A 12,595-nucleotide genomic window follows, 5' to 3' on the forward strand; every position below is an offset into this window, starting at 1 on the left:
AAGATCAGGCAGAACTGATGATAAAGACAGATGATAGAGATAAAGACTGCCATACCATAGGTAAAAGCCTCCTGAGGCCTCACCAGAAGCAGATGCTGGCACCATGCTTTTTGTACAGTCTGCAGAACCATGAGCCAAAATAAACCTTTTTTTTTTTTTTTATAATTACCTAGCCTCAAGTATTCCTTTATAGCAACACAAAACAGACTAATCAAGGAGTGAGGTGTTGCTATAAAGATACCTGAAAATGTGGAATTGGCTTTGGAACTGGGTAACGGGCAGAGGTTGGAAGAGTTGAAGGGCTCAGAAGAAGATAGGAAGCTGAGGGAAAGTTCAGAACTTCTTAAAAACTGGTTAAGTGGTTGTGACCAAAATGCTCATAAAACTATGGACGGTGAAGGCCAGGCTAACAGGTCTCAGATGGAAATAAGAAACTTGCTGGGAACTGAAGCAAAGGTCACACGTGCCACTTCATAGCAAAGAATTTGGCCGCATTGTGTCCATGCCCTAGGGATTTATGGAAGGCTGAATTTAGGGATGATGACCTAGAGTATCTGGTGGAAGAAGTTTCTAAGCAGCAAGTGGTCAAGAAGTAGCATGGCTTCTTCTAACAGCCTATGGGAAAAGATGACTGTACATACCATAGAAGCTCCAAGGAAGGAGTAATTGGCATGGGCTGGAATAGCCAAGGAGGCCTTCTAGAGGTGGTGAGAACTGCTTTGGGTCTGCAAAAATGGGTAGGATCTGGAAAGCAGATGGAGGAGGGCACTGTAAATAAGGGTATTGCTTGATGCACGTAGATGGAGGGAGCAGTGGGGATGGGAGGTGGGAGAGATGGAGGCAGCAAGGAGAGCCTGACTGGCAAGCAAGCTTTGTGGTGAGCGAATTGCCCCAGCTTCAGGACACCTCCCCATCACCTCCAGGTACAAACTGTGGGTGGACACCTGCTCTGAGATGTTTGGCGGCCTGGACATCTGTGCCGTCAAAGCTGTACATGGCAAAGATGGGAAAGACTACATTTTTGAGGTAAGTCTGGACCAAGCAGTAAGAGATAACTCCCAAGGCTTAAGAACTATGTGGGCAGCTCGGACTGCCTTTAATTTAGGGTCTCCTGAACCATGGAAATGTTCCAGCAAGATCAGTGGGTGGCTATTGTTTCCAACCTGCTAGGCTGATCCACACCAGGAGTAAAAGATGTTGGATATGGGTTCCTGGGATACTAGCCATTCCTCTGGGAAGGCTGTAGTGATGTTACCATTCTCTGTCTCAGAAAGCCACCCTTGGGAGTCATTCTGTCCAACCTGCTCATTTCACAGGTGAGGAAACTGAGGCCTAACACCATGAACATGTTCCCAAGACCACAGAGTGAATCAGTGTCTCAGCCGGGCGCCAGATGCAGGACATTCTTCTTAGCATCGCTCTGAGCCTTGGAGACACTACTCTGCCTGGTCCTCTAACACAACTTTGCTGACTCCCTTTTCCTGTTTTAAAGGAAAGCCAGTGGCAGTATGAATCCTTCAACACATTCCTACCCAATCTGGCTGGGAGCAGGAAAGACTCCTTGCTAAGAGTTTGGTGGTATTTCCAGGATATTGGTGTCAGGAGCCCAAAGTAGGCTTCAAATTCAGAATCTCTCTCATTTCCTGCATGGTCTGTAACCTTCTGAATGGTCACACCTCTCCTTACTAGGTGGGCCTCTGTTTTCTCACCCATAATTGAGAAAGTTGGACTATGGAGTCTGTGAGGCAGACACTTCCTAAAGGATGAAAACACTGATCTGAGCCTTGAGGTACAGGAAGAACCAGGATTAGTGGTGAGAAGGGAGGGCATCCCAGTTCAGGTACAGAGGGATGAACCTGGTCATTTAGTGAGCAGAGCATGCTTGGAGACAGAGATTCTGTGGGTGAAAAGTAATAGAGATGAAAAGCGCATGCTCCTAATCAGAGATTTAAGGGGATGCCTTTCACATCTACCTGCTCCCTGCCTGCAAACTTTTGCGCCCTGAGGCTCTACCCTCTCCTTGCTTTCTACCTCTTCTGGCTACCTTCATTCAGCAATTTGTGGTCTCACTGAGCCCTGGCATGGGTAAAGCCTGGGGAAAAGACCTGAGGCAAAGGTTTGTAGAAGGAAGTGACAAAGATCCTATTTCTGCAAATGATCATACTTCCAGCTGAAGACAAGAACTCCTGCTTCATCTCCAGTCCATCTCTGCTGGCTTAATTCCTACCCATTCTGAAAGATTGTACCAGGCCTTTTATGTTTCCAGACCCCTTTCCTCACCTGGGACACGTCTCCCACCAGGTCATGGACTGTAGCATGCCACTGATTGGGGAACATCAGGTGGAGGACAGGCAACTCATCACCGAACTAGTCATCAGCAAGATGAACCAGCTACTATCCAGGACTCCTGCCCTGTCTCCTCAGAGACCCCTAACAACCCAGCAGCCACAGGTAAGCAGCTAGGAAGAGACACAGCAGAGCCAAGAACCATTCCCAAGCCCACTGCTCTAGATGTTGGTGGCCTAAAGAATGGAGTACAGGCCAGATGCCCACAGGCCTAAATGGGATCTAAGAAGACATCTCCCTCTTCCTTCCCTTCCCTTTCCCCTGGAGGCCTGATTATTTTTCACCACCCTTTATAGGGGCCTTCTCAGCAATCTGCAATATCAATTACATAATTAACCAGGGGAGCACTGGATCTCTTTCCTCTGAACCTGAAGTCTCCAGGGAACCAGAGCCAGTTTCACGTGGGACTCAGGATGCTCCCATTTTAAAACTGAGAGGTATTTGAGGAAGAGCTGGGTCACATCACTTACTGTCTGTTCACTGCTTCACTGTGTCGAGCCTGCTATCTTTGTAAATAAGGAAGGCTCTTTCTGAGAAATAAGCTGGTCTGGAAAGGGGAGAATCAGGTCCCTCATTCTGGGAGAGAGTGACAAAGCAAAACTCAAATTAGAAATCTTTCTTTCCTAAGAGAGAAGTGGCCTTCTTCAGTCGGCCAATCACACTCATGGCAACAGCATTCGAGCTGCGGGTCTAGTGGGAAATCCACACTGAAGTTTTGTGGAACATCAGACCCTGTGGCAGGGAAAGGTCTTTATTCCCATGCAAGAGGGATCTCATCTTTCAAAAGTATCCCCAACTCCACTAAGTGTTTATACTATGAAATGTTAAGAATTTGGGACAGCCGGGCGCGGTGGCTCAAGCCTGTAATCCCAGCACTTTGGGAGGCTGAGACGGGCGGATCACGAGGTCAGGAGATCGAGACCATCCTGGCTAATACGGTGAAACCCTGTCTCTACTTAAAAATACAAAAAACTAGCCGGGCGACAAGGCGGGCGCCTGTAGTCCCAGCTACTCAGGAGGCTGAGGCAGGAGAATGGCGTAAACCCGGGAGGCGGAGCTTGTAGTGAGCTGAGATCCGGCCATTGCACTCCAGCCTGGGTGGCAGAGCAAGACTCCATCTCAAAAAAAAAAAAAAAAAAAAGAATTTGGGACAATGAATCAAAAACTGAATCTTAAGTCTAGCTCTTCCTCTAAATAGCTGTGTAAGTTTGTGGGGAAATGACTAGTCTTTCTTGGGCTCAAGTTTTATTATTTATAAATGAGAATTCTCTCAGATAGCTTTCCTTCAAAATCCAACTTTAAACAGTTAGGGAGGTAGAATAGAATAGTGATTCAGAGTGTGGGCTTTGAAGTGAGAACTACCCAAATTTGAATCCTAGACTCTTCATTTATTTGCTTTGTGACCAGCACATAAAACAGTGTAACAATTGATAAGTCAGTTCCCTCTCTGGATCTCAAGTTTCCCCACTGATATCTAGAGACCTTTTATGCTCTGAAAATTTCTTTGAGTAGAATACTTCCATCTTCACTAATCCTGATAAATGGGAACTTCTGGGCTAATAAATGTGGACCCTGACTCTTTCTGGGTATCTGAGTTGAGAATAGCCCTGTGTGATGGTATGTTGTTATATATTAGCTCTTATGAGTGTTTTAGTTACTAGAGAATCACAGTAGGGTAACTAGGAAAACAAAAGTTAATTGCCTGTTAGAGATACAAACCCACTATTTAATTACTATATTTAACTAGAGATGATAAAAAGATTTTCATGGTTAAAAAAAATCAGGCCTATGGTGAGATTTTATGATTTTGTAAATGTGATGGAATCAAGATATGTGAATCCTACTTCTGCCCTTTAGTCCACACTAGATAATGAGAGAGAATCTGCAAACCAGATTACTGCTTGTCCCTGCTGTAGCAGAAGAGTGACAAGTAGTCCCTTCTTCCCTTTAATACTGAGAAAAACAGAGAACATCTGGTAGTATCTTAAAGAATTTATGACAGGGTAAGAGAACCTGACATTACCCAGACAGAATGGGCTGCTCTGGGATTCTGTGAAGGGCCCTTAAGTACTTACAAAATGTGTAAACTTTCATGACCCTCTATAAGGAAAGTCATTCTGAACTAAAATGAAGGCCATGCTAAGAGTCAGGAGACCTGCATGTAGCCCTGTCCTTGCCACTGCTTACCAGGTGACCTTGGGTAGGTTTCTTCCCATTTCTGTGCCTCAGCATCTTTGTGTCTAAAATTAAAGGTTGAACACACTAAGATCCCTTGTAGCAAGACAATCCATATTATACAAAATGTTATCTAAAGTATAAAAGTTAAGAAGCAAAGAGATAATTTACAGAACAAAATTCTCTACCCCACAAAAAGCATTAGCCCTTCTTTGGTATAAGCCCCTTATTTTATAAACATTAAATGTTGTAGCTTGAACATTTTGTAAGAGAAATCTACAATACGTCAGCGTCAAGGCAGAAAACATAGCAAGGAACAAGTTCCCTAAATATAGCATCTCTTTCAGAAATTCCTTGTAGCAAAGTCAGTTTGACTCAAGGATAAGCTTTTTTTGCTCAGCCTTATATTCATATCCAAAGGATATTGTGGAATGCATACCATGCTGGGAGTCAGGACACACTAGGGTTAATCCTCACTCTGCTATAACATTATGTGACCTTGGGCAAGTCACTTCCTGTCTCTAGACCTCTGTTTCCTCACCTATAAAATGGAGTTGAATTAGATGATGTCTAGATCCCTTTCAATTCTAACGCCACATAATACCTGGAGTTAGCCAAACTGCAAAGTCTGAAGTTAGCCAACCTGCAAAGTCTCCATAAGACCCTCACTCCTAACATCACCTGAAAGTTCAGGAAGTTCCTAAAACCACTCTCAGGTTTGACCGTTCTGTGGAAGAACTCAGAACTCACTGAAAGCTATTATACTCACAGTTACAGTATATTATGGAGAAAGGATACAGGTCAAAACTAAGCCAAAGGAAGATGTGTAGAGCAGAATTTGGGAGGGTTTCAAACACAAAACTTACATTAGTTAGGACTTATTCCCCTCCTGGCTTTGATATGTGACAATATGCATAGAGTATTAACAACTGAGAAAGCTCCTCTAAGCTTCAGTGTTCACAGTTTTTATTGGGCCTTCATCATGCAGGCATGACTGATTGATCACCTGGTTGAACTCAGCCTCTGGCTCCTCCCTCCTTGGAGGTCAGGATAATACCATGTGGCCTGAGGGACCTACTGTGAGTGACAAGAGACACTCCTATCACTCCAGAAACTCCAGGAGTGTAGAGGTTACTTCCAAGGAGCCAAAGACAAAGGCCAGAATTCTCTTAGGGCAAAGCCAAATTCTTTACTATACACATGATTAAGTTAATATAGCAAATGTTTCTCAAATACTTTCAGCCCCTGTGGGCAAGAACTATGCCTTATTGATCTGCATTTCTGTTGACTAACATGGAAATGCAGAGTGTGCACTTAAAATTAGTTAATAGCCTTAGGACTTAAAGTTGCTGCCCAAAACGTTTATATTCTAAATTGAAATAATGAGTGAATTCAGAGGTCATCATTTCTCCAATGGTATCTTCTGGTAACCTCTATGAGCTTTCTCCTGAGCCTTGTGCCTTGACCTCAGGCCACCCAGAAGGCAGAAGACATCCAACAGTCAGCCACAGTTGTCAAAACTCCACAACTTGAGCTTAAAGCCATGACTGTACTGGTCATATTCCCACCTCCAGTTTTCTCTAGATAATAGCACATTTTCATTGGTTACATTTGAGCAGACATTTCAGCCATCATAAGTCCAGGACTATGGAACTGTCAAACTAGATTACCTTCGTGTCCCTGCTATCACATCCACCCACTTATCTGCACCTCCACCCACATGAATCTGCTCTAAGGCTCACCCTCCACTTGTGACCTAAATTCTATCTCCTTTTTGTTTTCAAGTGTCTTCTCTCTTCTCCACCATCAATTTCTCTTTTTCCAAAAGATTATTGGAAAGTTGTTTTAGCCACCGTCTCCCTTTTACCACATTTTCTCTCCTGTCCTCTCTAGTCAGCATCCCACTCCCACCATCCCACTGAAATTGCCCTTGTCAAAGTCACCTCCATGAGGCCAGGTGCCATGACTCATGCCTGTAATCCCAGCACTTTGGGAGGCCAAGGCAGGCAGATCACAAGGTCAGGAGTTCGAGACTAGCCTGGCCAACATGGTGAAACCCCATCTCTACTAAAAGTACAAAAATTAGCTGGGTGTGGTGGCGGGTGCCTGTAATCCCAGCTACTTGGGAGGCTGAGGCAGGAGAATCACTTGAACCCGGGAAGTGGAGATTGCAGTGAGCCGAGATCGCGCCACTGCACCTGGGTGACAGAGGCGAGACTCTGTCTCAAAAAAAAAGGCATCTCCATGTCACTGAGCCCAGTGGTCACTTTTGTTCTAATCTTTCAGACTTTTCAGTAGCATTTGATGCAGTTGACTACTCCCTCCTCTAAACACTATTTTCTAGGCCCCTGAGACCCCACCCTTGCTTGGTTTTCATTCTACATCATTGGGCTTCCCCTTCTTGGCCTCCTTTGCTGATTCTTCCACTTCTGTTGAGTGTCTAAACATCAGTGCCCCAGAACTTGGTCAATGTATATATTTGTTGGTGGTCTTGGCCAGCCCGTATCTATCTCCTGCCCTGACCACCCCTTCAAACTCCAGACTCACATTTCTAATTCTTGGTTGACATCCTTACTTGCATATCTTAAGGGCACCCTAAACATAACACAGAACTCTAGTTTTTCCTCTTAATCTTGTCCCCACAACACTGTTTTTCCCAAGCAATTTATGTAGGCCCCTACCTGCCTCTTTGCCCTTGTACTATCCTAACTATTGCTCACTGTGCCCTAGCCACACTGGTAAGGACCTTTGTGTTAGGCTGTGCTCTCTCTCTGAAATGCTCTTCCCTCTTAGCTTTGCATTTTTTTGAGACGGAGTCTCACTCTCTCGCCAGGCTAGAGTGCAGTGGCGCATCTCAGCTCAGTGCAACCTCCGCCTCCCGGGTTCAAGCGATTCCCCTGCCTCAGCCTCCCAAGTAGTTGGGACTACAAGCACGTGCCACCACGCCCGGCTAATTTTTTGTATTTTAGTAGAGATGGGATTTCACCATGTTGGCCAAGATGGTCTCGATCTCCTGACCTCATGATCCACCTGCCTTGGCCTCCCAAAGTGCTGGGATTACAGGCATGAGCCACTGTGCCCGGCGATAACTGGCTTTTCCTTAACAGTATAACTGATACTTCCTCAACTATCCAATCCAAAGCTGCCACCTAATCACTGGCTACCACCTCCCCCTTCTTTACTTTTCTGCATAATGCTTACTACCAGTTGAGATTATTCTTGTCTATTTCATTGTCTCTTCTACTAAAATGTAAGGTTCTCAAGAGTACAGACTTGTTTATGGCTATATCTCTAGGGCAACAGTATCTAGCACCTAGTAGCCATTTAATACATCAAGGGTGTACCAAGGGGAGGCAGGTGAGAGTGGTTTGCCCAGGTGCAAGCAGTTGACTATAGAAAATTTTTAAAATAACTAAGTTGGCCTGCTTTTTATTATCAACATATGATAGCAATTCTATACAAATGACGTTGATAAAATACTCTTCCCACCAAGCAAACCACTCCTACCCCACTCCCTTTGATGTGCCATTGTAATACATATTTGTTGAGTGAGTTCATCATTTGGAATAGGCATCTTTAACAGCCCTATCAGCCTATTGGATTGATGTCAGGTCCTATGGATGATCTTGGTAGTGTGCAAGTGGAAAGGATGTGAACCAAGGAACATTACCTGCATCCCAGCCAGGACTTTACATGGCCAGCTGAGCCCTTAGGTGTTGTCACTAACTTGCTCACAGGCATTGTCACCATTCCTCATAGGCGCCTCTTGCTGGCCTCTTTCTTCTGTGGCTGTGGAAGCTCAGGCTGAAAGAGCCTCTGGTCTGAGTCATAAGCCCTAGGAGCTGCTCCTGCCCAGAATTCTAGACCAAGACCAGGACAGACTTGTGGCTAGCTGCTTGTCTACCCTTCTCTCTTTCTCCTTCTCTATCCTTGCCCTTAGCTCTACCATTAGTGCTTTCATTTATTTGATTCCAGAGGAACACCTAAAGTGGGGACAGGGAGCTGGGACTTAGGGGTGAGGATGGTGATTAGAGGGCACACCTTACCTTGTTACCAGCCAGCTCCCTAGCCTGGGACGGATTAATTATAGAAAACAAAGAGCAAAGACGTGGGGGTGGGCCTGAACCAGCTGCTGCACACATTTCAAAGGAATAGGGGAAGGGGCATAAGAAGCACTGGCCATGTCACCAAGAGCAGGGAGGTGAGTGGCAAAGCCTGATCTGGTTGATGACAGCTTGGCCTCAGCCTGGCCGGACTGCCAGCTTGTGGGCTGCTGTGACGGTCAGCGGCAGCTACTGACCCTCTGTCTCTGTACATGGACTCTGAAATGCTTGAGAGACTGTTCTCGAGGTGGCAGTGACACCTGGTGGCCATTGATGGCCAAAGCCTCTAGGCTCTCTACCTACAGAGTCTCTTCCCTGTACCACTGCCTTCCCACCACCCCTCCTACACATTCACTGACTTTTGGGGTCTCTTGTCTAGGATCTTAGCTGGGCCTTGCATCCTAGGGCTCTGGTGAGGTGTGGGCTGCTCTTCAGACTCCCAGGAACCAGGGAGAGAACTTCAGGGGGACAGAGCTTTCAGGCCATGCCAGTAGAGATGGCATCTGGTCTTCTCCTTCATGTGGCTAATGTTTTTTTCATTTCTCATTATACTGGTTCCACTTTTTTTATTTTCCTGTAAAGTTCTCCAGAGCCAGAAGGCTGAATTGCTCATGCAGGAATTTCAGACACTGACCGACTGAGATGGGAACTGTTCTCTCTTCAGTGTCCCTCAGTTATGCCACAGAGCTGGCTTCCCATTTGACTGGTGGATTAGACCCATGGGGAATGATTCTAAGACTCAGCCTTTGGAAGCATTCATATACATTTGGTGTCCAGAATGAAGATGAGCCTCTTCTACCCTGAGCTGATCAGAGCACATCCGAAATGTTTCTAGTCTGAGGGTTGCAGTATAACAAGGACAAACTCTAACTCCAATCAGAATGTGCTCAGAGGAGAGAAACCAGGAGATTGAGGCATTGGCAAATCTGTGCTATGAGTAAAAGTTAAAGGAATTGCAGTTGAATAGCAGACATCTCCAGGAGTGCATTAATTAATATTTTTAGCTCTCTGATGCTGTCATGGGGTAGAATTGATTCCAACAGGCAAATCTGCTTGGTTTTGAACCAGTGTAGGGAGTAAACTCTCTAACACTCAGAAATGGTATGCGGCTGCCACATTGTTGCTGACGTTGAGCAGGATGAGCAGCTTGTAAGGCACATGGTGAAAGGCAAGGGCTGGGGACTGGGGCTGTTGGAACAGGTAACTTATACAATCTCCTTCCAAGCCTAACATGCTGGGATCCAGACTGTGTACAGCCACGGGACCTGGGAAAGGCTGTGATGAGAATTCAGAATTGAAGGACTGAGGCTGAATAACCTCTGGTCTCTGGTGGGACATTCTACCAGGCCTTTTTTATATGGGTTCTCTGGTATAAAAAGAAACAAAACATTTTCAGCGAGGTTTTTCCAGCCACAAAGGCCCTGAAACAAGCTTGTCTAACCTGCAGCCCAGGATGGCTTTGAATGTGGCCCAACACAAATCATAAACTTCCTTAAAACATTATGAGATATTTTGCAGTTTTTTTTTTTTTAGCTCATCAGCCATCGTTAGTGTTAGTGTATGTGGCCCATGAAAGCCAAAAGATTAGCCGCCCCGTTCTAAAAAATATGAGGTCTCCTAAGTGCAAGAAGACCAAGCCTAAGAAGGGATTTCTTCACTCTGAGAAGTGGAATCTAAAGGGCTCTCCAGTTAGGGAGGGGTCCAAAGGTCTCTCCGATCCCCAGCGTGGGACTAACAGGGCTTCACTTCAGCTTAGAAGAGGTAAATTTAGGACAAATGAAAGGCCTTCCTGCTTCCCACAGCAGGAATGGCTTTAGTGAATTTCTTCCCCAGTGAGTATAAGCTGAGAACGTGAGGAGATTTGGGGCAGGTTCAGATAAAACCACTAGTGACTAGATCCCTTAACAGACTATTAAGAGAAGCTAACTATTCTGGGACTGTCTTAACTTTTCAGGGACATGTTTAATCATTTGAAGCTGACATTCTGACTTTGAGTGACCTGCCCCTCAGTGCCCCCAGAAGACTCAGGGACTGCCCCCATGGGATATTTCTTGGGTCCTAGGTTATGAGAGGGCCCCCCTCCCGGAGATGAGCTTTGCACACAGAGAAGCAACTACCCCCAGGAGGGAAAGGGAAGCGGCTCATCCCTGGGCATCTTTTAGAAGGAGGAAGGAAGGTGGGCACTGGTGACTACAGGGGCAAGCCCAGAAAGATCCCAAGGTGCCTCAAAACATGCGGTCCCCTTTGCACCGACTAAACCTACAACCTCCCGACCACATTCTTTCCTGCTGCCTCATTCTCCCTGGGGTCCTAGACCGGGGGAGCGGGGCCTGGGGAGCTGATCAGAATAGTTCTGTGGCGTGTCCGGCAAGGAGCTTGGCCTGGCCTCTTTCCTGGGGCCAGACCCTGGGACCCTTTCCCAATTTCCTGTCTCAGATATGCTGAGCAAGCACAGGCCTTCCTCCTTGGTTGGAGCAGCTGGTCTCAGGCCAACAGTTCACAAGTGTTGAGTCACTCAATGTCTTTCCTTCCTCAGCTCTCCATCCTGCTGGGACTTCAGGAGCTCCTTTCTCCAGCTTGTCTGCCGAAAGCCACGGGATGGCATTTTAAAGTTGCCTTTGACAAAAACCTACAAACCCTCATCCATGGGCTTGGTTTCTGTCGCAGGCCAGTGATTTCCTTTCCAATCATCTCAAGAGCTAATATTTACCATTTTTGCAGGGACCTTGCAGGAACTAAGCAGTATACAGAAGGCATGGTATAACCCAGACCAGAATTCCCTATTCATGAAACTATGCATCAGGTGACAGGAAACCACACAACAATATCTTCTTCACTGATTCTAACATTAGACCTCCCTTCCTTTGGATTTATATTTATTATTTAATAATAGTAGGATGCTCAGTTACATTGTCTAACATTTTACAGTTTACAAAGCACACTCTTTAGTTTAAGCCTAACAATGCTTATTTAAGATGTCTTGGGCTGGCAAGTGTATCTTTGTTTCACATATCAGCAAAGAGAAGGCAACTGACTTGCCCAAGGTCACACAGCTGCTAAGCAGGAGAGCTGGATCTTCTGGGCGCCAGTTCAGGCAGTTCTCCACAATACCGTGCACCCTGCCCTTCTGGTGCTCCGACATCAACAGAGGGGAAGGTAAGAATGGAGTGAGCTGGGCATTTGTGACTCTATATCTCTATGTAAGGAAAACCCTTGCATTCCTCCCTTAACAAGTGGTGGACCTACCAACCTGGAGAAGTCTCTGAGCTTCGCCAGCTCTCTCCTTCCTCCCTGGCTTCTCTGATCACTAAGCTCAGTGGATTCAGCATAGCAGGATACCAGCCCAATTAGCTTTGATAGAAGCAGCACACTCTCCTTGCCAAGCCCCTGAAAGCCTATACCTGCAAGACATCTCTGCACAGGCCCAATAACCCTAGGTCTTGCTGAGTTCAAGACTCTGTAGCTGGTCCAGGCTGGTCTTGAACTCTGTAGCTAAGAAAGGCTTGTCTCAGTTCTCACACACCTGAAGAACTGGGAAAAAAAATGCATAAACGAATTCATGGAAGCCCAGAGCCAGAAGGGCCTGTAGAAGTCATGTGCTTGCAGCTACGTGAGCCCCTCTGACCAGAGTTTGTCCAAGCACTGCTGAAATACCTCTCATGCCAGGAATCTCACTACTACCCAAGCCAGCCCTTGACACTATTCAGATATACATTTGACTAATTTCAGTCTTCTACTAAGCCCTAGGTGCTTCCATGGTTACCTCATTTATACCATTTGGGAAACTGTGACTCAGGGTAACTTGCCCAAAGTCACATGCATAAAGATGTCATTTTGAGACTGCTCACCATCCTATCTGCTCCATGTACCCATGTTTTTCTGCTAGCATCCCCCTTAAGAGGTGACCAGAACTGGTTGCAGTGCGCTCTCATGAGGCTTGATCAGCCAAAAGAACAGTGGTCCTATCACTT

At 45.9% G+C, this 12,595-nt stretch overlaps 1 protein-coding gene across 1 annotated transcript in view; it reads left to right on the forward strand.

The window, feature by feature from the left end:
* The window catches only part of SYN2 (synapsin II), a 188,165-nt gene that overhangs the window by 163,400 nt on the left and 12,170 nt on the right, over positions 1–12,595 (forward strand). Inside the window, exons 9-10 of the mRNA XM_011952319.1 lie at positions 924–1,026; positions 2,302–2,451. Coding sequence (XP_011807709.1) covers positions 924–1,026; positions 2,302–2,451 — 253 coding nt within the window. The remainder of the gene's footprint in view (positions 1–923; positions 1,027–2,301; positions 2,452–12,595) is intronic.

The sequence above is a fragment of the Colobus angolensis genome, unplaced genomic scaffold, assembly GCF_000951035.1.
Source record: "Colobus angolensis palliatus isolate OR3802 unplaced genomic scaffold, Cang.pa_1.0 Scaffold34, whole genome shotgun sequence".
Taxonomy (NCBI): Eukaryota; Metazoa; Chordata; class Mammalia; order Primates; family Cercopithecidae; genus Colobus; species Colobus angolensis.